This window comes from Schistocerca nitens, chromosome 2 (assembly GCF_023898315.1).
Source record: "Schistocerca nitens isolate TAMUIC-IGC-003100 chromosome 2, iqSchNite1.1, whole genome shotgun sequence".
Classification (NCBI taxonomy): domain Eukaryota; kingdom Metazoa; phylum Arthropoda; class Insecta; order Orthoptera; family Acrididae; genus Schistocerca; species Schistocerca nitens.
This window is the reverse complement of record NC_064615.1, coordinates 564,575,719-564,603,003: the sequence shown is the minus strand read 5'-3', so window position 1 is coordinate 564,603,003 and position 27,285 is coordinate 564,575,719. Positions and strand designations below refer to the sequence as shown.

At 37.9% G+C, this 27,285-nt stretch overlaps 2 protein-coding genes across 2 annotated transcripts in view; one reads left to right on the top strand and one right to left on the bottom strand.

Moving 5' to 3' along the window:
• Nucleotides 1-13,824, bottom strand: part of LOC126236611 (coiled-coil domain-containing protein 40) — a 425,031-nt gene extending 411,207 nt beyond the window's left edge. Inside the window, exons 1-2 of the mRNA XM_049946047.1 lie at nt 13,787-13,824; nt 13,461-13,705 (exon numbers count right to left, since the gene is read on the bottom strand). Of these exons, the coding sequence (XP_049802004.1) occupies nt 13,461-13,688 (228 nt within the window). The 5' untranslated portion in view covers nt 13,689-13,705; nt 13,787-13,824. The remainder of the gene's footprint in view (nt 1-13,460; nt 13,706-13,786) is intronic.
• A 717-nt stretch (nt 13,825-14,541) lies between these two features.
• On the top strand, nt 14,542-26,247 carry LOC126236607 (DCN1-like protein 3). The gene is made up of 3 exons (XM_049946044.1): nt 14,542-14,828; nt 14,931-15,107; nt 21,973-26,247. The coding sequence occupies exons 2-3, from the start codon at nt 15,026-15,028 to the stop codon at nt 22,851-22,853; spliced, it is 963 nt and encodes a 320-aa protein (XP_049802001.1). The 5' UTR covers nt 14,542-14,828; nt 14,931-15,025; the 3' UTR covers nt 22,854-26,247.
• The last annotated feature ends 1,038 nt before the right edge of the window (nt 26,248-27,285 follow it).

Genomic DNA, 27,285 nt, shown 5'->3' with positions numbered 1-27,285 from the left:
GCTCATTCATCGTTGCCTGTGAGAGATTTTTTGACCAAAAACAACATGATAATCATGCCCCAGCCACCATATTCACCAGATTTGGTTCCCTGCAACTTTTTCCTGTTCCTAAAATTGAAGAGACTTATGAAAGGATAAAGATTTTCAATGATTGAGGAAATAAAAACTGCATCGCTTGAAGTACTCAAGGCTTAACCAAAAAGTTCTTATGAGAAGTACTTCAAGGATTGGAAGAAGCATTGGAGGAAGTGTATTGTATTTGAGGAGGATTACTTTGCAGGGGACAACATGAATGTAGATGAATAAATAAATATTTTTTCATAAAAATATAGTCATGTTATTTTTTGAACATACCTCGCACTTTCAGCTGAGCTTAGGGAATCGACTTTATTTCTTCAGAGTCTGGCCTTACACCAACTAAGTAAGTACTACTTATGTGATTAACTTCATTCTAAAGGATAATCCATGCTGCATTTACACAAATGCGTCTTTATGGAAATAAGCTTCAATCTCTTGTCACTTAAACCTCTATTTATCTTCCTTGTTGGGACACGAAGTAGCAATCGAACTTTTTTCTGCATACAAATTACTCCAAGAAGGAGCTTTTGTTCGTGTACTTACAAACAAACTTAGTCTACACTGTTTATGCAGGTAGTATTCTCACTGTGCCTCCATCAGCACAAGACTACCAGGTGGGTAATGAGGAATTTTCTAGCCCCAGGAGCCCCTCTCCTCCCCTGTCCCCTCTCAGTTTTCATTCCACGTCAGGCTGGCAATGAGAAAAAAATAAATTGTGAGTTTTGTCCCAACATTTGGCAACAAGGAAGCATTTTCCCCAGCTTCAGTACTGCCTTTCCAAGTTTTGTCCCATCATTTGGCAATAAGTAAGCATTTTCACCATTTCTAGTGCCACTTCTTCAAATTAGGTGGAGATAAGGATTTTTTCTGGCCCCACTAGGTCCAGTGCCACTACCAAGTTTTGTCCCAGAAAATTTGATGATGGATTCTTTTCTTCTGAACTCAGTTTCTCACCTATTTCAGACAGAGAGTGTTTTCTTTTGGCTCCAGGTCTCAACATTTTCTTCCCACTACTGGCAATGGCTTCCACTATTTCATCCCACCAGTAGTGACTGCTTCAATATTTTCGCAGCACCATCACTAGTGCCTGTTTCCTTTCCGGTAGCCCAGCTTGTGTCTAACCAATGCGCACAATTTCTGATCCTTTTATGATCCTAATCTGTGCACACATTTTACAACTATTCTTTCTGTGAATAGTCCTCAAAGAAGTTTAACAAATATCCTTTCCATATCTAATTCTCCAGTTCCTGCACCAAACTATCCCTGTGGGCTGAATCATTTTCCCTCCCCTGTGTTGCAACACACCCAACTACACCCTCTGGGCACAATAAATCTACATTAATTGTATGCCCCAAGTGTTCCCACACAATTGTTTTATATGCCAAATACTTCCACAACCATCTATGGCCATGAGGCACAATCATTTTACTTTGCAAGTTCTCCTGCACTCGTCTTTGCCCTTGGGGCACAATAATTTAGCATCTCATGTGCTCCCACCCTCCTCCTTTGGGGCACAATAATTGTACTTCTCAGATGCTTTTGCACTCACATCCACCCTCTGTCTGCACTTTTCCTGTACCCTTTCCATGGTGCTCTCACACCCATATGAGCCATCCACAGACAGTGCAGTGTTACTACAGAATAGAGAGTACACAGAATGGAAACTCGGCTGCAATCATGTGCCAGAATTTAGTGCACATGCGCGAAGTCTGTCATATTGAAATTGAGTAAACAGCTGTGTCTGAAGCCAAAAGTAAACAGATACATTTTGTTTATTTTATTAGTTGCGTACATCAGCTACTGTTTACTTTACTACAAGTAAACAGTAGTTTGATGTACTACTAAAGTTATAAATATATAATAAGCAGTGTGCGCTGATATGAAACTTCCTGGCAGATTAAAACTATGTGCCGGACAGAGACTCGAACTCGGGACCTTTGCCTTTCACGGGTGAGTGCTCTAGCATCTGAACAACCCAAGCACAACTCACGCCCCATCCTCACACCTTTACTTCTGCAGTACCTCATCTCCTACCTTCCAAACTTTGCAGAAGCTCTCCTGCGAACCTTGCAGAACTAGCACTCCTGAAAGAAAGAATATTGCGGAGACATGGCTTAGCCACAGCCTGGGGGATGTTTCCAGAATGAGATTTTCACTCTGCAGCGGAGTGTGCGCTGATATGAAACTTCCTGGCAGATTAAAACTATGTGCCGGGCCGAGACTCGAACTCGGGACCTTTGCCTTTCGCAGGCAAGTGCTCTACATCTGAGCTACCCAAGCACGACTCACACCCCGTCCTCACAGTTTCATATCAGCGCACACTCCACTGCAGAGTGAAAATCTCATTCTGGAAACATCCCCCAGGCTGTGGCTAAGCCATGTCTCTGCAATATCCTTTCTTTCAGGAGTGTTAGTTCTGCAAGGTTCGCAGGAGAGATTTCTGCAAAGTTCGGAAGGTAGGAGACGAGGTACTGGCAGAAGTAAAGCTGTGAGGATGGGGCGTGACTTGTGCTTGGGTAGCTCAGATGATAGAGCACTTGCTCGAGAAAGGCAAAGGTCCCAAGTTCGAGTATCGGTCCGGCACACTGTTTTAATCTGCCAGGAAGTTTCATATCAGCACACACTCCGCTGCAGAGTGAAAATCTCATTCTGGAAACATCCCCCAGCCTGTGGCCAAACCATGTCTCCGCAATATCCTTTCTTTCAGGAGTGCTGGTTCTGCAAGGTTCACAGGAGAGCGCCTGCAAAGTTTGGAAGGTAGGAGACAAGGTACTGGCAGAAGTAAATCTGTGGGGATGGGGTGTGAGTCATGCTTGGGTAGCTCAGATGGTAGAGCACTTGCCCACGAAAGGCAAAGGTACCAAGTTCGAATCTCGGTCCAGCACACAGTTTTAATCTGCCAGGAAGTTTCAAACAACACCTATGTGTTACTTTCAAGTTAAAAACATGAATAAAATTTACAGCTCTGATACAAACATGGAAACTCCTCCAAAGTGTCCCATAACATCTCTTTCTGTTAGAAATGAAGTTGATTTGTTAGCTCAGGGTCCCAGAAAAGGTAAATTAAGCAATAAAATAAAAATGCCGCAAGAAAAAAATGATTTTTACAAAACAAAGCAGCTTCATTGTTACCTGAAGCTAAAAGCAGTGGCAGTTCACAGCTTGCACATGTTAACAGCAAAGAATTTAAAACTTTATGTGATAAGTTTTTAACTACAGATTTATCACAGCTTCTTTCATTCCTGTTTCCTTTCATAAAACTTTTCATTTAGCTGGTTGGATTACTTCCATTTCATACGAATGTCCATTTCGACACGTAGTAGTAAACAGCCATAGTTGCATATTTACCCGCTTTCAATATGGCGTCGAGCCAAATGCTTGACTTCATACAAATTAAAGAATCTGCCCTCTGCTTTCCTTTCTGACGCTGTCTCTTCTGTGGTGTTAGTATGTTTGGTTTCCTTGCAGATTCACTCCAAATGGCTCTCTCCTTGATTGCTGCCAGTCTTGTCAGCCACTTCAAGTCTGCACATATCAGCCTCACAGTGGGTCCAGGTTCCCAGCCTCTTGATATGGCTGCTGGATGCCTCTAATGCCACTTCTGTGCCCTACATCTCTTGATGGTTTTGCTATGATTTTCTGGGGCAAGGATGGAAGTTCTCTTCCCTGGAGAAGGAATGCTGTGTTCCTCCTACAAGACAGCAACCTGCAAACTCACAACCCACTTGTGTCCTGCAGGAGGGCATGCTTCACGCATCATCTGCCACAGCAGGCACAAGAACCAGCACGCTAAATACTGATCCACACTCATCCCACATGTTGATAAATGTTCAACGCCTTATCAGTGTGCTGTGACAGAATTAATGCAGGTGCACAACCGTGGGTCAGTGGTTGAGACTCAGCTATCAAACCAGTTATTCCTTCAAGCTCGCTGGGCCAGCGGTCAATGAGGGTCTTGCTAAGGAATCATCATCAGACAATCACTTTGTATTTATGTTAAAATCTCTTTTGAGCCATGCAGTGTTTATCTTCCAATCCCTACCAAGCTTATGGTAATGATTTTACTCATTCAGACTTTGGCCTTACATCAACTACATATTGATCATGTGATTAACTTCTGAACATTCCAAGCAGTAATCCGTGCTAAATTTGCACAAATTCAGCATTAGTGAATCTAGACTTGGACCTTTTGTTACTCATTTTGGCCTTTGGCCACTTAAATCATTGTTTGTCTTCCCTGTTGAGACTCAAAGTACCAATCGAACTTTTATTTGTAAATAAATTACTCCATGGAGGAACTTTTGTTCACATTCTTATCAATAAACATATTCTACATTGTTTACTTGGGTAGATTTTTCACTGTTCCTCCATCAGTGCAAGACTTACAACAGTGCACTTTTCCATTGGTAATAGAAAGTTTGGCAACCTATTGCTCATTCTGGTGTACCAGCTCCTTAATGAGAATTACCCATTGCCATGCACTTCACTATGGTTTGTAGAATATAGATGGATGTATACAGGGGCTTGACATAATATGGAACCACCACAAACACAATATATTACTGTGATTAATAAGGTGTAGGGAAACTGTTGTTAACAAAACAGCCTCCAGTTATCTCAGCATGGATAAATACAAGTCCTACATGGTTTTCACGGGAATCTTATGCCATTCTCCCTTCAAAACTAGCAAGCGCAGATAATGATGATGGAGATGGATAGTGATAATGCACCCTTCTCTCCAAAGTAGACCACAAGGGCTCAATAATATTGTGATATGGTGATAGGGGAGGCCTGGGGAGATGTGAAACGTCATCCTTGTGCTGACAAAACCAGTTGTGGATGATGCAAGCTGTGTGAATAGGGGCCCTGTCATATGGGAACAAAGAATCACAACTAGGGAGCAAATACTGTACCACAGAATGGACCTGAGCAGCCAAAATGGTCATATAATCTTTGGCAGTAATGTGATCTTTCAGAGCAACTACTGGGCCCGTGGATTACCACTATACGGCTGCCCAAATCATCACTGAACCTCCACCATATGTCTTTCCTGTCAGCAAGCTGTCTGCATCATAGGCTTGGGACAGTGTACGCCAGACTTAAATTTGACCAGAAGTTGGAAACAGTGTGAAACAAGACTTTTCTGACCAAATAGCTTCCTTCCATTGCTCCATCATCCACATTTTCTATGTTTTGTGGCTTTAGCACCATGTCCTTCCATTACAGGCATCTGCATCACTGATGCGCGGTTTTGTAATTCCTGCTCGCTCTGTAATTCACATCTTATGGAGCTCCATTCACATTATTTTGGTGTTGACAGGGTTCATGAGCATGACATTGAGTTCTGCAGTTACTTTTGCAGCTGTCAGCCACTTATTTTTCATCACAATCCTCTTAATGGCGTCTGCCACAATCACTCAACTCATACTTTCATCCACACTGTGACTTAGCAATTGATGATTTTCCATTTTTCCTGTGTGTGCCGGCCGGAGTGGCCGAGTGGTTCTAGGCGCTACAGTCGGGAACCGCGCGACCGTTGCGGTCGCAGGTTCGAATCCTGCCTTGGGCATGGATGTGTGTGTTGTCCTTAGGTTAGTTAGGTTTAAGTAGTTCTAGGGGACTGATGACCACAGCAGTTAAGTCCCATAGTGCTCAGAGCCATCTGAACCTGTGTGTGATATAAATCTCTGATATGGTGCCCCTTGAATCACCAACCGCTTCACCTAACTTGGTTGTGGAAGCATGAATAATTCACCCACATTTTAATTCATTCATCTCTGAATGATGCTCTCACAGCTAAACAATACGCTGTTCTGATTGTGACTGACCGAAGTTTGCAATGTACTGAAAGCACTGCACAGATGCTGCTTGTCGTCTGATACAACAGTGCCACCTGCAGGTTCGATTAGTATCTACATTCACATTGAAACAAGCATTTCTCACAGTATTTCCATATTTTTTTCCAGCCTCTGTAGGAGTAATCTCTGTCTAATTACAATTTGATTATTTTTTAGTTATCCATGGCTTTTTCATTTCTGTGCTTTCTGTGCGTATTATAACTTTACCACCGGCCGTGCAGTTCTAGGCGCTTCAGTCTGGAACCGAGCGACCGCTACGGTCGCAGGTTCGAATCCTGTCTTGGGCATGGATGTTTGTGTTGTCCTTAGGTTAGTTAGGTTTAAGTAGTTCTACATCCTAGGGGACTGATGACCACAGCTGTTAAGTCCCATAGTGCTCAGAGCCATTTGAACCATTTATAACTTTACCAGCCATAATCTAATTACATTCCAGTCTCCTTCTACTGAAACACCCTCAATATTGTCACTCAATACAATGATCACTGCTAGGATATTCAAACTTCATCTAATTCACTCCTAATTTGTCTATATTCCACTTGCTTGTATCCAACTCATTCTTTACTTTTCTTGATTGAACCCTAGCTCCACCAAAGAAAACAGTCCATAGAGATAGCAGGTAAACAGTTAATAGCCATCAAACAGATCTGTTAGCAATCAAACACAGTGTTTCCCAATAATCAATATTATGATTTATCCCATTGTCAATGAATGTAAATGACTTAAACAGAAATAAGAGTAATGATAAAACAAACCAATTTCTGTATGACACCACCATCTAAATATTAGGAAAGATGAAAGAACTACTACAAGAAAACATTGCAGTCGACACACAAAACATAGCAAACTACTTCGAGCTAAACAACTATTTATAAACTTGGAAAAATTTATTACTCTAATTATATTTACCACACATAATATGGCACCAGCTAATCCCCACAGTGAAATAAACAGATAAACACCAAAATGGAGAGTATAATACAGCCAGACATGTGGATACAAAAGAACTAAAATAGAACAACAAAAACAACCAATTTTTGGCAATATAATGTAATTGGATGGATAAAAAAATCTACTCACCAAGCAGCAGCAGAACACACACATAAAATAAGGTTATAATTAGGCAAGCTTTCAGAGACAGTGGCTCCTTCTTCAAGCAGAAGCTTCGAAGTGGAAGGATGGGGCTGAAGGAAAAGGACTGGAGAGGTCTAGTAAAAGGGGTAGATTTGGGGAATGCAACAGACGAGATTTGAAAATATGAGACCTTAAAGGTGGGAGACAGGGTAATATGCAAAATATAGACTACTGCTAAAACATCCTGTAAGAGTTAATAAGAGTGTAACGCTAAGTGCATTGTAAGTAACAATAAGTAAAGCTCGCAAAAATAGGAAAACCAAGTACATAACTAAAGCGTACACAAATGGACAAATAGTTAAAAAATGACTGTCTTGAAGTAAAAGTACCAGACAAGAACAGACAGATAATTATGGCCACCTGTAAACAGAAACAAGCAGAAAGAAAGAAACAGAAACAAATTTACCGAGTTGAATTTCAAACCAACAAATGCAGCAACAAGGCAGACATTAATGCATAGATGGATGAAAAACATCTGTAATAAAGTGGAAATTCAAAACATCTCAACAGAAGAAAGGCATAATCCCACACACAGTGAAGCAATAAGCAAAAGACATATCCCAAGAATCCCACTAGAAACACCAGTGCAAAATGTGAGGCAAGTGGTAAGCAACAAACGATATTTTGCTTGTGTCTAATTTTAAATTGCTCTATCAGAATGTTCAACTGCTGTCCAATAGACTTAATGAAACAGCAGTAATATTGAATGATCTGAATGATATTTCTACCCTATCCTTTATAGAACACTGGCTTAAACAAGGTATGTTGGAACTAACATACCTTCCACAGTTCAAACTTTCAAGCATGTTTTGTAGCAAAATATCAAGTCATCGGGGCATCTGTGTATATGTTAAAGAAAATATTGAATTCGGCAGTGTAGCTAAGTATCACAATTTCTCCAGTGAAAAAGATATAGAACTCTCTATAGTCGAATTATCAAGGCAAAATAAAATTATTATTTGCATGTACAGATCACCAGATGGAGACAAAAAAATGTTTTATAATCACATGGAGGAACTTTATCACATGGAGGAACTTTTGAAAGAAATTCACTCTCCCAAGAAAAATATAATTATATGTGGTGACTGAAATATTGACTTCTCAAGATCCAATTCACTCAAAGATGTTAACTACTGTCATTCAATATGGACTCAACTGCAAATGAAACAACTCAAAAAATGGCAACCTTCGCATCTATCTCTGACCAATTTTGATAAACACATGCAAATATGTCTATAAAATACAAGTGGTACAAACACGTGTTTTTGTGACCACTACGCTCAAATTCTTACGATGAATGTGCAGGAAACTCAAAACTCTGTGTAATAAGATATACTGTAAGGTATTTTATTACATAAAAATCTGGCTTTGTTTTATTCCCCCCCCCCCTCCCCCTCTAGTGTGAAAATTGGATTGATTTATATGACTGTAATGATACTAATGAAAAATATCATAAGTTTATCGCCATATTTAAGAATTTTTTTTAAAGCAGCTTCTCCCAAGAAACAATTACATTTCACTCTATTTAAAAAATTAAAAAAAAAACAACAATATTATGAAAAGGATAGTTGTTATCATATAGCGGAGGTGCTAAGTTGCAGATAGACATGGCAAAATAACTGTCACAAAATGAGCTTTCAGCCAACACGGCTAGACGAGAGGGAGGGAGGGGGAGGCATGGAAAAGGAGAGAAGTAGGAAGACTGTAGGTGTGTTGTTGGTGGAACAGTATGCTGTGTAGTGCTGGAGTGGGAACAGGGTAGGGATAGTTGGGTGAAGGACAGTGACCTGAGGCCAGTGAAGTTACAGGAATGTAGGATTATTGCAAGGAGAGTTTCCACCTGTGCATTTCGGAAAAGTTGGTGTTGGTAGGAAGGCTGTGAAGCAGTCACTAAAGTGAAGAATATTGTTTTGGGCAGCATTCTCAGCAACTGGATGGTCCAGCTGTTCCTTGGCTATAGTTTGTCAGTGGCCATTCTTGCAGACAGACAACTTGGTTATCATGCCAACATGCCAACGTATGATGTAGGACAGTGATTGCAGCTTAGCTTGCAGATTACATGACTGCTTTCACAGGTAGTCTTGTGATGTTTGTAACCAGACTGGAGTACCTGTTGGTGGGAGAATGTGTGGGGCAGGTCTTGCATCTAGGTCTATGGGTTGTGAGCCATGAAGCATGGGTTTGGGAGCAGCAGTGGAGCAACCTGCAAATTATAAGGAAAGAAATGGTTACCAGGCCAGTTAATCACAGTAATATAGAGCTGATTATGAATAAAAATAAACTAACTGACCCCACACATGTTGCTAGTGCTTTCAACAATTATTTCTCAAATATAGCACAGCAGTTAATAAATACACACCGTGGCAAACAGCCAGCCAGTCACTCAGATCAAAAAATTCATTCAAACACATTACTCCTGTATCCAGCTACACCTGAGGAACTGTCAAGAATCCTAAAAGAATTACCTAATAAATATTCAGGGGTTTTGATGAGATACCAGATGCTATTATCAAAGCTAGTGCAACATTTATTGTGAAACCACTAACAGACATAGTAAACTGCAAAAGTAACACCTCTGCATAAGAAGGGTGCAAAAAGTGATATTGCTACTGATAGATTTTGCCAGGCTTCAGCAAAATTATGGAAAAAATGTTCCTTAGAAGATTAACAGTTTTCTTAAATAAAGAGAGGCTGATAAGTGACTCCCAACATGGGTTCACAGATGGAAAGTCAACTCAGTCAGCAATTTTTGTCTTCTTAAACGAAGTATTAAAAGCAGTGGATGACAAAAAACATTTATCTGGGATATTTCAGGATTTAAGTCAAGCCTTTGATGTAACTGATCATGGCATTCTCTTGTATAAATTAGGTAATTATGGAATAAGAGGCCAGTCTGAAAAGTGGATCCAGTCGTACCTCAGTAATCGTCAGCAGATTACAGAAATAAAACACAAAGATAATGAAACACAAAAAATTTCTAGCTTTTACAGTGATGAGCAGAAAATCAAGTATGGAGTCCCACAAGGGTCAGTTCTAGGACCTGTCCTATTTCTGCTGTATGTAAATGACTTGAATAGTAAAATACATGATGGAACCACTGTACTGTTTGCAGATGACACTAATATTCTAATTAAATCACAGAATGAGGAAAATCTGGATGAGGCTGCAGTATCAGTTATGTGTACCTCAACACACTGGTTCAAGAAAAATAGGTGCATCATAAATTCTGAAAATTCTGTGGCAGTTAACTTTCATACCACACAAAACCTCCATCCTGCAAACCCTGTTTTCACCATCGAAGGAAAAAATGTGTTGAAGGTCAGTCATGCAAAATTTATATGTGTACATGTTCAGGCAGATCTGAAGTGGGAGGTACACCTAAACAATTTAAATAAGAGACTGAATTCAATGGCATATGCTGTTAGGATCCTCACTCAAAATGCAAGCTGCTCATCAGTGCTGACAATGCATCATTGCAGTATACAGTCGCTACTTATATACGGAATAATTTTTGGGGGGAATTCCACAAATACTACAAAAACATTTCAAATACAGAAAAAGATTATCAGGGTAATAAAAAAAGCTAAGGATTCCGGTAGACCCCTTTTTAAAACTCTGAAAATATTGCCACTGCCTTGCTTGTATATATACAAAATACTAATTTTCACAAAATAGAGCATATTAAAAAAGGAAAATATCTTCAAACACAACTATGATATACACACATATGTAACTAGACAGAAGATGTACCTACACAGGAACACAGTAAATACAAACTTACGCAAAAGAGGAGTGTATCATTCTGGAGCTATGTTATATAACCATATGCCTTCTTACCTAAAATGCATACCAACATTAAGTGCATTTAAAATAAAGTTAAAACTGTTCTTGCTTGACCACTGCTTCTATTCTTTGTCTGTTTTTATGGAACATCATAATAAGTAAACCGCATTTACCAAATTTCACAAATTGCCAATTCATAATATAGTTTAGATTGTGCTTATCAGGTCATCTCCCTTAATAACTGCTATTATCACATGTAGAAGCAATGTAGTACACCAACCTACATTATTACGCATTTTTATTATGTCAACAATGTAGTCAAAATGACTACTGTATTGTAAGCTACCTAGATTTACCACTGTCCTACACCACATGTACAAACAATGTACGAAACTGATTCTTGGACCAATAAATAAATAAATAAAGTAGGGATGGATGAGGATACTGTGTAGGTTTGATGGGTGGCTGAACACCACTGTGGGAAGAATGGTGGGTAGGATATTCATCATTCTCCTGGCGTCAGTCTTCATTAGTAACTGTCCTTCAGCCACCTATTTCCATCTCTGTTCCCACACCAGGACTACGTAGCCTTTTATTCCACCAACACACCCACAGTCTTTTTACTTCTCTCCTTCTCGGCTGCCAACCCCAACTCTCCATCCCCTGCCCTCCATCTAACCTCCTGGCTGCACCTAGTTGCCTTACCATTTCTCCACCATGTCTCTGTATGTTTCCACATGCAGCACCTTACTGTCCCCAACCACTACTTTGCTATCCTTCCCCCTCCCCACCCCAGCCTCCTCCTTAGCCCCACCACACAGATTGCTTCTCCCATCATGCACAGTTGCTCACAGTCTGGCCTCGGTAGCCAGAGAAAGTTGTTGTTGTTGTGTGTGTGTGTGTGTGTGTGTGTGTGTGTGTGTGTTGGTGCGCGCGTGCACGTTTTTGTTATGCCTGTCTGCGACTCAACATCTCCACTGTATGATGAGTAGCGGGTGTAACCTTTTCATAATACTTTCTAACATTTATATTGATATCTGATGTTAACTAAATTCTCTTTCTCCCAAATGCTTTTCTTGATACTGCCAGATCTACTTTGTCCACTATATCTTTTATTTTGCTCCTCAAATAGAAAACACATGTACTACTTTTAGTTTATCCAGTCTACTTCCCACAGCATCACTTGATTTAATTCAAATATGTTCCATTACCCTTGTTTTACTTACTCTGATGCTCATCTTATAGCCTCTTTTCAAGACAATATTTTGTTTAACTGCTTTTCGAAGTCCTGTACTGTCTCTGGTCTGCCACTGACAAACACTAAACTTTGTATGTCTTCTACCTGAACTTTCATTCTCCTCCCAATTGTTTTCTTTATTGCTTGCTCAAAGTATGTAAATAACATCAAGGAAAGGCTACAGCCCTGTCTCATTCTCTTCTAAACTACCACTGTCTTTTCATCTCCTTCAACTCTTACAGCTGCGGTCTGGTTTTTGCATATGATGTAGTCGATAGCTTTTCAATCTCTGTATCTTACCCCTGCTGTTTATGAATTTCAAATATTGTATTCCAGTCAACATTTTCAAAACTTTTCTCTAAATCTACATGTGCTACAATTATAGGTATGCCTCGCTAAAGATATCTTCTGCGATAAGTCTTGGAGTCAGTAGTGCCTTGTATGCTGCTACTATTCCCCAGAACCTAAATTAATCTTTCCTGATGTTGGTTCTACCAATTTTTCCATTCTTCTGTAAATAATTCATGTCAATATTTTGCACCCATAACTTAGTAAACTGACAATTTGGTAACATTCACATCTGTCAGAACCTGCCACTTTCGGAATTGATTATTACATTTCTAAAGTCTGAAGGTATTCCACCAGTCTCATATATCCTCCATATCAGGTAGATTAGCTTTGTTATGGCTGTTTCTCCCACAGATCTCATTAACTCTGAAGGAGACTTACGTATCAAGATGTATATGCAACATACCAGTGTACATAATACTTGACAGAAACATGCAAACTCTTTGCTTTGTACAATTTACTTTCAGCATAAGTTTGCATAACAGCATTATGTCTCATAACTGAAGCTCTCTGTGGTCCCAGAGCTTATTAATGACTGGGATGAGCCACACTGATGTTGATGATGTCAGGGAAAAATATGGTGTAGCGGGGGGAAGGGGTGGTTGGCATGCCGCTGAAACACTGCTCCCTTCCTACAACTACACCCGTTTCTCCATAATCTAAAAAAAAAGAAAAGGCATTCTTTGCAACATAGCTTTTAGACTTAAAAGGTTCTAAAATTTTCTGGTTGTTGTTGTTGGTATTACCATAAACTAAGAAAACACCTTCATTTACTCTACAAAATCTGGAGGTAGCAGGAGTGACACAAAATTTCTGAGTTCACCCCTCCCCCCATCCAGATCAAAATCCTGGATTAGATTCTGGGTAACGTTAAGCGAAAATACAAATTCAAGTACTTAAAATAATACGTACGGCAACCGCAACCAACTATACAGTGCCCAATGGTTTCCTACAGAATCTATTGTCTCCTGCGTAAATATTTTTGTATGTATCACGTAGGGGAACATTTAAAAAAAAAGCATTACCAGTTCTAAAACTTCTTCCGACAAGCGTTCATTTTGTCGGTGAAGGTGATTCTTCAACGCTATTTGGAAGCGCTTCATCAAGTCATGATCTGGAAGTAATCCTTCTGGTTCTATGTCTTCACTGGGCCGAAGCCAGAACTTTTTTGTTGTGGATGTGCCCTTCCGCTCAATTTCTTGGCTTTCCTGGAGGACTGCGCCCTCGGTATTTGCCTCAAACTGGTGAGCCATTTTTCCCTTACTGAACCCTGGAAGAACTTGCAATGAGTAGCCGTAATTTAATGAGTCCAGTGAACCGTTCTAATCCACCTCTCACAACAACGAAATACCTGATTCTTGCTACGCCTGCTGACATTAGGAGTCATAGTAACAACAAGCGACATCGTACCCATAGCAACAGCGAACGCGTGGTCCTCCGAAATCTTTGACAACAATGCTTTAGATTCCGACGATGAAAGCAAGACATTTAAAAACTATTCCCCGATATTCTTTTAAAATAAAATTAAATACTTATATGAATATTCTTACGAGATTACAGTACAAGTCTGTATGATCAATTTCAAAAGGTCTCTTTCATTGTGAACCGAAGAAAAAAAATCTTAGAAGCAAATATGCAAAGGAAAGTGATTTTTTGTTGTCGCACGCAGTCCGAGTGCACTAAATAGAGCTCGTATTTATTTTTTCGATATATTAAGTTTTCTATGCGTCATTTATAACATAGCAGCACTAAAATAAAGTTTTAATGGTAGCTAGCACAGCTGTCATAGAATCTACGCTATTGGATTTTAATATGAAGAGAATGGTGGAAGTTAAATCCTTAGTCGACTTTTTCAGGTTTTAATAGGTATAAGATTTTGCCACTTTGTAAAGTGTGAACTTGGCCTAGTTCAATAGTCTAATGATTGCTTTATGATTTCTGGAAGCGAATGCGAATATGAAGTGTTGCAGCAATGCATTTTTAATGCCACAATTTTTTCAAAAATAAGAGTAAATCATTTATTAATAGTACTCCAGCGTGCAAAATTTGGATTCGTCTAATTTAGTAACCTCTCTGGTGATAAACACTCTGGTTACATTGAACCAAAGAAAATCTGAAGTGTGTGTATTTGTCTGTATTTGTTTTTCTGGCTGTGAAGTGTTCTACTTCAGTGCAATAATATTTTTCGAAGATATGATAATTGTGGGAACACACATACTTTATTGACATGACGTGGCAGATGTTTATAAATGATATTATTAAATAAACAGAGAGCTCGATTTTCAGGGAAAGTAAACATGACGTACGGCCGCCAACTACGGTCTTCTGCTGTGAATGTGCAATATAAATCCTCCTTTTACCACACTTCCCGTACTTTGCCTGATATTTTAGAGGTAGCAGTTCAGTTTTTTTAGTACTTTTCATGGTGTTTATTATTAAAATATCGATGTTCTACAAAAATAATGTTACTGTATTTTCTGTTTCATTACGTGAAGAGGTGACTGCAGTGTTTTCGTAATACATATACCAACAGCCTCTTCATGAGCGACAAGCAGAAACTTCTAAATACTGGACGTTTGTTCGAAAACCAATGGGAAATTGTTTCTCTTGCTTCAAGGGCCCTCCGCCTCCAGTTCCGTCCACAAACGGTCCCCTGGAGAAAGACAAGGAAGGTTCGTAGGTAACAAAAACATTTGAAACTGAAAATTTTTAAATTCTTGTAGCAAATTTTTGTAGAGTCGATTGTCTCTCCCGTTATAACATCTGTTTTTCTTCATATGTGTGGTATAAGCTCTTATTCCTTGTCATTGTTAAACAAAACATGGTCTCGGCAGATTAGTAGATTTGTCACTTGCTTATAAGACGCGATTTCTTAATTTCATTGTGCTTTTATTTGTAATGCTTAATTATTACCATCTTTGATGGCTTTTGCCCAGAATTGATGTGAAGTATACACTTAATGGTCTTTCATAGAAATGTCAAGCTGGCTTGAAAGTTGCCAAACGTTGCTTAGGAAATCTGATGCACATCATTTGCTCTCATCAACAAATATGTCAGTGAGTGACACACATAATGTGGTAGATTGTATATTAATTTTTCTAGGTATTGGATAAACATGACAGAAAAGTATCATGATCTTTAAGAGCAGTTTTTAGTCAAGACCAGCAGCAAAAATGCAAGGAATCTTGTTCACTGAAAGTTTTTAAACAAAAAAATACTACTGTGATAGCTTTATGTCTGCAACATGACAATTATGAAATTTTTCTTATCTATAGACATATGGACTTCCGTATCATTTATCAACCCTCTTTTAGGTAAAAGTTACATATTGGATCTCCACACGTTTTTCAGTGCGGCATGGACGTAAACATTATGCTGCACTGCCAGTCAGTTTTAACCACAACTTTCATTTGGCTTCCACATTTGTTTGCTTTGTAAACTCGCAACCAAATTCCCTGTTTCAACGTAACCTAGACCTTGGGATGTGCTACAAATTAGTGTATCACCACAGCTAAGATTTCAGGAAGGATCCATTACCACACTTAAACCCCTCTCCTTCATAACTCTTACCCATACGCTGAAGTGGAAGACTGATAGGAATTTCGTAATATATTATTCTACATAAATTCATTATTAACTGTATAAATAACACACTTTTCCATTTTTATATGTAGTTATGTTCTGTCATTAACTAGGTCAATGTCATATTGTTCCAGGTGTATAGGATTTGTTTGCAGTAAATACACCCATTAGCATTGAAATGATTAAGATAAGACACCAGACCCACATGTCTCGCTTAAATAGAATTGAATTTGCTGAAACTTTACTGTAACAACCAAACAGGAAATTAAAGGTTAATTCTGATGACACAAGCTTCTCACATTAATACCCAGAAAAGAGACAAGATCTTCCAGAAGAGTTAAAACAGACCTTTATTGCTTAATAGTGAGCTTCTGAGAGTTTAGCAGTTACTCAGCTGAACATGTGGAAACTCGCTATCAATCTTTTACACTGGGAAAACATTAGAAATCACAAATTTATTACAAACAATTTTACTAGTATTTTTAAAATCTTTTTCTGTGTCAACTACCCACCCATGTTATGTACGCAAGTAAGTCTGCTTGTTTCTCAGTTAATAGTACAGGTCTACATTTATTCAGATGGCTCATCTAAATACAGTGGAATTCTCTTCCATTGTTAGGGTTCCTATTTCGCAGCACCCTCTATGTTTGAGGCCATGTTGCTATCAATACTTGATTCTTTCTCCATTTAAAACACTATAAAAAGCATCATGCATGGTGCCTAAAGCTTTAAAAGCTCTTCCAATATTCTTGGGATTGTAGACATACACATTTGAATATGTAATTCTGTCTCATTTTATCTTTTTATCATCTTTTCTTTAAAATGATGATTTCCCTGATTTTCAATGGTGGTTTGGTATATTGGCATATAAACAGATTCAATCGTAGAGCATGACAACACTGTCTGTATTATCTAACATACATGACTGGTTGTAGGTAGAAGATTTAAATAAGAAATTTTCTCCAAAATTTACCAAATATTGATAATGCACTGAAATTTATTTTATGCTAAATGTAGTGTTGTAGTGTCATGATTGGATTTCAATTTTTGTTAGAACAGTATTAATTGAAATTAAATGTTTTTTTTTTATAAGTAAAAGTGTGTTTTCAGTATTAACACTATTATTTGAGCCAGTAAATAGTTCTCAGGTAGTCATTCACGATGCTTGTTTCTAATAATAATAATAATAATAGCAACAATTATGAAAAGGATAGATTGCTGCACACCACAAAGATGACACATTGAATTGCAAACAGGTCCAAAGAAAGACTGTTAGAAACTGAGCTTAGGCTGAAAGCTCTGTTTCTTTCCATTGTGCCTATCTGCAACTCGATTGTCATATTTGCTGTGAGTGTTGATATTCCAATATGACTTTCCCTCTTTCTAATAACGACATTTGCCTCGTCCCCCCCCCCTCCCCCACCTTTCCGTCTTCTTTAGTTTGTCCTTTCAGTTGTCATTCAAGTACTTATAATATGAATGAGGATGGAATATGAAATCGTTTCTTAATTAGGGTCAAGAGGAATATTTGATGCTAGTCATCTGCTTTTGACCACTGACATAACGTTAATTGCTTCTGCGACATCACTTTTTGGTGCATATGTACAGATTTATTGTTGGTTGGCTAATCCATTGGATGTGAAAAAAAGGCCTGGTTGTGTTAACAGACTGATCTATAGATTAGACCATTGTTTGAAAAAAATTGCCACTGGTATCATGTTATAGTCATCATGATGTTTTCTGCTTTTGCGATCATTGGTCAAAGCCGAAGACTTATATAGAATATTCCTCTGACCCCTCATTAATTAATGAGCTACAGGGCTTTGGCAGACTTATGGAGGACGTGACTCGAATTCATGGTACACAAAGTGTTCATGGAGCTGTGAGGAAGGGCGGTCACCAACAGCTGATGGTTTTTGCAGATAGATTTAAAGGGTAGACTCAAGTAGAAGAAAAATTCCAAATTATAGAGATAATCCAGAGTGACTGAATACACCACCATAAAAACTGTTGAATGAAGTAATCCATTCAGTTGATAATTTTATGTTTGTCTTCACTGTAATCTGCAGTGCAGATTAGAAGGTGACTGTTGGGCTATGAGTTGGTGAAGCCAATGAATATGAGCATGGAATATTCCATGTGGCGACCTACCGATCATTAGTGTAAATCACGGTCTACATTAGGTTGAAAGATGACTGTTTATTTGAGAGTTGACAAGCAGTATAGAATATTTCAATTAATCTAAAGATTAGGGTTTAATGACTCATCGAAGACATCGCCATTAAAGATGGAATATGAACCTGTTGTGCCTATGAATTTATTCTGCTGCTGTTTGTATTATTTTGAATAGACTTTGTTTGCGGTACCATCTTTCTGAGTGCGTTCTTCCGTTACATGCTAGTCAATACAAGTTAACACCCAGCTGGTGTTTAGGGTACTATGACTTAAAACTGTGGCATGGAAGCATCTGACTGTACCTATCTGCTTTGATCCTTGATTTTATCAGTATGGCAGAAACGCCTGCTTCCAGTATTTATAAAACGGCAACAATGTTGTCACTATGCACATGTGCTAACAAACGTGCACAAAAATAAAAACGACACAAGAACATCTCACTACAACAGTCAAATGAAACTAATAGGACAACCACAGGAAATATGGGGTTTATTTCAGAAGCAGCTAAATATATAACAATACAAAACACCGCACTGTACCAAATCAAATATTTAAAAAAAAAAAAAAGTTTTTAATCTCAACTTACAAGATAATACTACGGCCACAAAACTAACAGGAATCTTACACTTCACTCAACCTATATTGAGGTAGATATTTTAAATGAAGCCAATGATACCGAAAAACCAACATCTGCAATTCCGAAAAGCAGAGTAGGACATTTCCCTTGAACTATATGGCTCGAACAAAGCCCTTGATAAAAAAAATATATTATGCAGCTCTTGATACCTACTGTCAAACCAGATATAAAAACCACAAAGACAAACTTCACACACCTACATAACCCCCAAACTACCACCTAAAACAAAATCCCAGCAACTCAAAACATATTCACTAGATTAATTAAAACAACCAAAATACCATAAATATAATACAGACAAAACATCAGAATTGCTATAAAATAAAACCAAAGTAAAAATTACTTACCAACAAAAGGATCTGACAAACTCATCTAAATTGGCCACCCCCCCCCCCCACACAGACACAAATAAAAAATAAAATAAATCCATGTTACCAAGACTCAAATGAACCCAATACGATATGTTAAAGCCAACACGTCAACATCCATCACCAGAGGCTGCTCTCAAATGCAACAACACAACATCTATAAACAAGAACCAACTCAAAAACACTGTGTCATAGTGATGTCACACACAACACCATTACATCATGGATCAAAGTATGCGCATGGAATCGGATTATTGTTATTATTATTATCGTCATTTTCATCATCATTGGCCCGCAACTCACAACTCACGGAAGTGGTGTCAACTGAAAGGCACTTGCAATACAGTGACCGAACTCCCTCGCATGGGGCCTCCCGGCCAACAATGCCATATGCTCATTTCCATTACATTATACGTAATTGCGAACAACTGCCAGCTAAATCACATCATACATCTGGAAACAAGAATTATCTTCTGCAAAATCTTTCTTGCTGTCCGTCCTGATCGGTATTATGTACCACACCAAATCTACATTACATCCTTGCCCAACTTTGTGCCTCTGTTTCCAACCATAGCCTTATGGCTCTACTTTTAGGAAGTGTCACATGAGAAATCTTTCCATGCACCCAGTCACAATCTCCTGCTGCAGTTCTTGTACTGCTGTATCATATCCTATCAGAGGCAGGGCTACCGCCACTACCCAATACACTATTTGTGCTCATGAACAGTTAATAACTGTTTTCCTGATTTGATCCATTATAAATGGTTTTTGAAAGCCTGCGACTGTGAAAACAACCTTCTGCTCCAGTCACAATTTTCTTTTACTTTTCACACGCATTTTGGGAAATGATTCCCATTCTCAAGTGCGTTTTTTGTGTGTATTATGCCATTTCTATTGATGTTGGCAATGTGTGTGAGTCTGCTTCATTTCGTTGACTTTTACTGCAATATATAAGAAACAGATGATTTTTTTTAGTTGGTTATTGTTTCTTGTGGTGAAGTTAGTGGCGAAAGAATCTATAACCAACAAAAAAATCGCGTGTTTCTTATATATTGCAGCAAAAGTCAACAAAATGAAGCAGAAACGCACACATTGATGACATCAATAGAAATGGCACTATACAAGCAAACAGTGCTCTTGAAAATGGGAATCATTTCCCGAAACCCATCGTGCAAAAAGTAAATAAAGAAAATCATGACTGGTAGCAGAAGATTTATTTATAAATCAATCTGTTATTACCAATTGTTTTCATTGTGGAGTTCAGTTGCTAATCAGTGGCCACAGACAAGATCAAATACCTGGTTCCAATGTGTGCTGTCCAGGATGGTTAATTTCATCGGCTGTTTGTCAGTGCTATCTGGATTCTTACAGCGTTAGCTTCTCTGAATTGTGCATGTGTGAATTGTGCCTTCAACCCATCCTACAAGTTGAAACCTCAGTCCCCAATGGTGTGTATCCTCTACCTGCATCTACCACATTCTATGCCACTCCAAAACACCATGTCCCTTGTGTCATACTTGTCCCAGCTGCCACTATTTTTCTTTTCATCTCACTATACCCTTTGCAGATTGTTTTCTCATCTGTATGCGTAAGTTTGACACCTTCAACTGTGTTTTGGAACGCCACTACACTTGCTTGCATAGGTCATTATCATGACTGGGACTGTATTCAACAAATCCTTTAATTTCATTGCTTTCATTTCAAAATTAGGGTGTCCAGTTCTTAAACAACTTTTTTTGTTCATAATTCTGTATGAAATGTTTGCATTTCACTCACTTATATACAGGGCTATTACAAATGATTGAAGCGATTTCATAAATTCACTGTAGCTCCATTCATTGACATGTGGTCACGACACACTACAGATACGTAGAAAAACTCATAAAGTTTTGTTCGGCTGAAGCCGCACTTCAGGTTTCTGCCGCCAGAGCGCTCGAGAGCGCAGTGAGACAAAATGGCGACAGGAGCCGAGAAAGCGTATGTCGTGCTTGAAATGCACTCACATCAGTCAGTCATAACAGTGCAACGACACTTCAGGATGAAGTTCAACAAAGATCCACCTACTGCTAACTCCATTCGGCGATGGTATGCGCAGTTTAAAGCTTCTGGATGCCTCACGGTTTAAAGTTTATGGCCCCTTTTTCTTCTGCGAAAAAAACGTTACAGGACACGTGTATCTGGACATGCTGGAAAATTGGCTCATGCCACAACTGGAGACCGACAGCGCCGACTTCATCTTTCAACAGGATGGTGCTCCACCGCACTTCCATCATGATGTTCGGCATTTCTTAAACAGGAGATTGGAAAACCGATGGATCGGTCGTGGTGGAGATCATGATCAGCAATTCATGTCATGGCCTCCACGCTCTCCCGACTTAACCCCATGCGATTTCTTTCTGTGGGGTTATGTGAAAGATTCAGTGTTTAAACCTCCTCTACCAAGAAACGTGCCAGAACTGCGAGCTCGCATCAACGATGCTTTCGAACTCATTGATGGGGACATGCTGCGCCGAGTGTGGGAGGAACTTGATTATCGGCTTGATGTCTGCCGAATCACTAAAGAGGCACATATCGAACATTTGTGAATGCCTAAAAAAACTTTTTGAGTTTTTGTATGTGTGTGCAAAGCATTGTGAAAATATCTCAAATAATAAAGTTATTGTAGAGCTGTGAAATCGCTTCAATCATTTGTAATAACCCTGTATACTGTTTAATTCTATACATATTCTGTTATGCTACACATGTACATTATTCGATAAATATTTTCAATTCCAGAGATCAAGGAACTGACGGGAGTCCTTAGCTCAGCTGAAGATATTAATTGCTCTCCTTTGGGTACTGTGGAGACACAAATTAATGGCAACAGCAAAGGAGCAGGCATTCCCAGCTTTGTCATTGGAAGTGATAATTATGGCAGCTTGCACCGTGACAAAACAACTCGGACATTTTACCCTCGTATTCCACCTTTGAGTCGCACATCTGGACTTTCAAGTAGTGAAACAAAAGGAAGGGAACCTTCAGAGTCGAAGCTTAATGTCCTCTTTGACCAGTATAGAGACAGCAATGAGGATTCTATTCTAGCTGATGGAATTGAGCGACTTTGCAATGATCTCTCTGTCTCGCCAGATGATTTTAAAGTGCTGGTGCTCGCATGGCGTCTAAATGCTGAGCAGATGTGCCGATTTACGAGATCTGAATTTGTGAATGGATGTCGTGCAATGCGAGTGGACTCTGTACGTGCTATTCAAGCAAAACTCCCAGAATTGGTCGCTGATGTTCTGAAGGACCCTGAAATGTTCAAAGATTTGTACCGCTTTACGTTCAGATTTGGCCTAGATGCAGAGTCAGGTCAGCGTATATTACCGTCCGATATGGCCATTTGTCTGTGGCGTTTGGTGTTCTCTGCCTGTGAGCCACCGATTCTTTCGCGGTGGCTTTTCTTTTTAGAAAATCATCCCCATGTGAGAGGAATTCCTCGAGACACTTGGAATATGTTTCTTAATTTCTCAGAAGCTGTGGGTAATGACCTCAGTTCATATGACGACACTGAGGCTTGGCCAAGTCTCTTTGATGATTTTGTTGAATTTGAAAATGATAAACTGAATCAGAATATATCGAAAGATAAAGAAGAAATAATTAAACAAGACTGTGAATAAGCAAGTAACTTGTTTTATTACTGAAAACTTTGGATTATTTTTTTATTAATTTATCACATGTAAGACTGATGTTTGCTTAGGATGCCATGCTAACTCTAATTTTATTGATATATATATATATATATGGTATCCAGTCAGTAACTGTTTGAAAAAACGTAGCAGTTTTTCTAGCAGCACTGTTTAATGCTTGTTGATACGCTGTTGTTTCAGGTATATGAAATTCGGACTCTTTCCACTCACATGAAAATCAGTTTGCAGATATTTATTAATATTGAGTTTCAAATATGTAGTAATATAATTATTGTACTGGTAGCAAGAAAATTCAAATAACAATGCCAGGAAAGCATCGTGCACATTGTTTGCATCACCACATTATATTTCCTAATATGTTTATACATTGCTTGATCAGTTTTTAAGCCAGTTTCAAGTTAAGAAATAACAGACAAGGTGCTGCAGTGATCATGCATTTACTTGGAAAATAGAGGTATTTGATATTTTTGAGAGGATGCCATTTTTTAAATTAGTTTCTCTCATCACTGAAAATAAATGTAAATATGAAGATAATTCTAGTTTCCTTGTTTTAAAACTCCAATCAGTATCTATAATCATCCAGGCTTCAGAGAATCCCAATATCAACATTACCATTCCTGAACTTTCACAGATTCAGCATACATGAAATTTTCTCTCCCCCTCTCCCTATTGAAGATTATGAGAGAAAGGGACTTATGGTTACTGTCAAGTGTATGAAGTCTTTTCAGCTCTAAATGTATAACTCTGAACATGTTTGTTGTTCTATATGAAAGTCAGTTGATGAAATAAGTAAGTCATTGACTGCATCATCTGACAAATGAAGGCAATGATTTGATCAGTGGCAGAAGCAGAGTATCAGATGGTGAGCTTCTCCTTTTTCAATTACTAACAACAGAAATGGGAAGTCAGAAAAGTGTAAAAAGGTGACACAGGCCACTAAGGGAACAATATAGTACATCAAGTCGCACCACCTGCAGCTCTCATAGTTCTCAATGTCCCCTTGTGTTGCCATTGATGTTTGACTATTAACAAATTATTCATTCCACACACCATTTGTACAAGAAAATAATAATACAACCAGAATATGACATTTTGGAAATAGAACAGGTACTGTAAAACAGCTGACCAAATGCAGTGGATTTGATCATTCAAATGTAAAAATGGAAAGGCAGCACACTATAAACACTTAAGCTTAAACATTGCCTATGAACATTAAGGTACTGATGTGATTGAGAACACTGTGTGAATATATTCTGCAGTGACATGGTATCCTTTGTAAGTAAATGATGGAGGAATAGGAAGTGTGTTCTGAAAATGGTTAGTAAAATACTAAATGGATGGGGAAAAAAGATTTAATATACAGTATTATGGAACTATCAAGTCCATAACAATATTCTTCAATTATTTACTTACTATATTATATTTTCACATGGTTTAGTCTGTTAACATATCCCTGTATTTTGTAAAAGATGTCTTAACAATTGTTCATATGAAGACCTTTAAATATCAGTGACTAAAAGTACAGCACTGTAGCATCATTTTTAAGGAATTGAAATGAGACCTGGAAGATCAGAAGTGGCTTTCAGAGATTTCTAACACCCCAGAAGATATAAATTACTAATGCTGAATGTAATGTTGACAAAGACACAGCCACGTGAGGTGGGAAGTCCAAACAAGGATTCAATGTATGTAATGATCGAACTAATACACATATAAATAGAAAAGAACCAGTGTTTATGAAAATTTTCGACTATATTACAGACCAGCCATTATGTTGCTGTTGACTAGATATTATTTCTGTTGACTTTGAAAAGAATATTTTAATATTTTTATCTGAATTACTAAAAACTGATTCATTATTTTCAGAAGACTGATTGTTTGGTCAAATAATGCAGATTTACCAGTTTATTTCTCTATTTTTAAAAATACAAATTCTTTTTTGACAAGCATTAGTCTTCATGCAGCAAGGGCTTTTTTAATAGCCATCGTTGGTGAAGTGGGCTATATTATCACACTTGTAACAGGCTGTTAAATTGCATCTTCAGTCAGGTTTTACTTATGTGTCATTATGTTAAGGGTACCGTGGGACAACTATAATTATTTGTATTGGTGTCTTTGTTTTAAAAAAGCTGTATAAATTTTCTGTAAAACATATAATGTATGTGGTGATGCAACCATGTCAGTCTTCCACTTAATGTGGATAGTTTCTTTTCTTTTTTTATTTAAATTAAAACACCTCAACAATGTTTTTCTAATGGAGACATCCATATGTATTTTCACATTGTAAAGTGTTTATGCTGTTGACTTCTTTAAATTAATGAAGGACGTTAAATGAATTTGCTGCTACATTGCCTAAACTTACTTTGTTCTGAAATGTCTTATGCTATGGACTCAGTTTCTCACTACGTAAAAATTTCCTTTGTCAGTTTATAGTAAGCTTTGGAAATTAATTTTTTTCTCTTTTGAGTATGCAGAAATTGGTAGCCCAAAAATTATATATATATATATATATATATATATATATATATATATATGCAATAGTAATTATAACACCACAGCTGCATCCTGGCTGATTTCATGCATATTTCCTGTCTAAATGATATACTCTAAAATCTTGTATAGTGAATCCTGACTTGTCAGTATTATACTCAGACACTTATCCATCATTCATTGTCTGTTGGTATTATTAATACTAAAGTTTGCAAGACTGATTCACATACTAAAATTATTTTCCATTCGTCTTTGTTGATCTTGATAATTTGTCGCTTCACAGTAACCTTACATGAACAATAATTACAATGTTATTAATACTTTTGAATTTCTCTAAACTGGGCCTTATAAGGTCAGTGGTAATATAAGTTTCAGGTATCTACTAATGAAAGATAACTAATAGAAAATCTGCAGATTCGTTTACAGATATGTTCTACAGGATGTAAACATAAATATTCTTTTATGTAAACATCATCTGGTAGTTTTTCTGGGCTTAACATCACTGATGAGATAGTCCCATAAACTGTTTCTGTGAGCTTCCTGTGACATTAGTTAATGGGTATTTTTCACTATGAAATAACTTTTTGATAAGTGTGCACCACCTCTAATTTGCTGTAAGTTCTCACAGATATGTTTTCACTTGCGAGTTTTGATATAATGTGTGAATATTATTGGTTTTAATTGTACACAGCATTGAAAAACTGTATATATGTGATGCCTTGCATAATAATTCTCCCACACAATGGTCATAAACTTAATATATTTCCATAAAGAGCTACGATGCCAAATGAAAGTTTTGCACTCCATCCAAGGTACTTGCAGTCTTGGACTTCTAAAGAGAAGATGTACAAAATAAAATGTTTATACACACAAATCTAATGTATTTTATGCAGAAGACTGTTTCCTTCCAAATACTACCTGATTACATATCGTCTTGTAACAATAGCAATGTAAGTTGATAGATTTCTTTCATGTATGCAGTATTAACTCAGCTGTTTTGTGGATCTGGGTGATCCTGTAAATATATCCAGCAGAGGGCAAAATGTATCACTACAATTATATGCAGAACTCAAATAGGTTTGTATGAACATCACCTATTCTCGAAGCGAAATAATTTCTCATAGACTTTATGTTTCATTATTGGCTACTGGTTAAAATCTGCTATAAAACACAAGTGTCTATGTCTTTCATTCAGTGTGCCACTTTTATCATTATCTCAAACAAAGAAATGTCAAATGCACTACAATGGACAAAGTTTTTAAGCCACCTCTCTAAATAACTGGAAAGGGGTTTCTAATCTATAATCAATATAAAGAAAGTACCTTTAAATAAAGTTGTGAAGTAATTTACGTTATTGTAGTCACGGCATTTTGTTTAACTTAATCCAACCCAATTATTGAATGGACATTATGCACTCAGTCAACATTTCCTTCTATTCTCTTTGAAAATTGTGAGTGCTAACTTGACAGTGTGATTGTTGCACACGACACAAATGTAAATCAAATTGCTTAATTTTTCACTACAGCTAATCATAATGAGTCAATCTAGCAGTCTCTCTCTTTGGGTCAAATCAAAATTTGGGCAAACTGTAGTATGTATCATTAGAACTGAATTATTGTTGCTGTTCTCTGAAAAATCTAGGCAATGGGCAACTGACAGTAGCATGAAATCTAACAGTGATCTCTCCCTCCCCTCCACCCCCCCTTTTCCTCCAAGAAAAGTTACACAACTATCAGCCTTGTTTTTGAAAGTTAATTAATCTGTCTCTATTCTTGAAAATTAGTAAAGCAGTGAATACTAAGAAGTATTGTGAAGTTCGAAGCATTTCAATTGAGGGAAAGGAAGATTTGTAACAGTGCAAAAGTTAAGCAGTGTGCACTACACAGTGATACTTGAGTGTGCTACTTTTAAA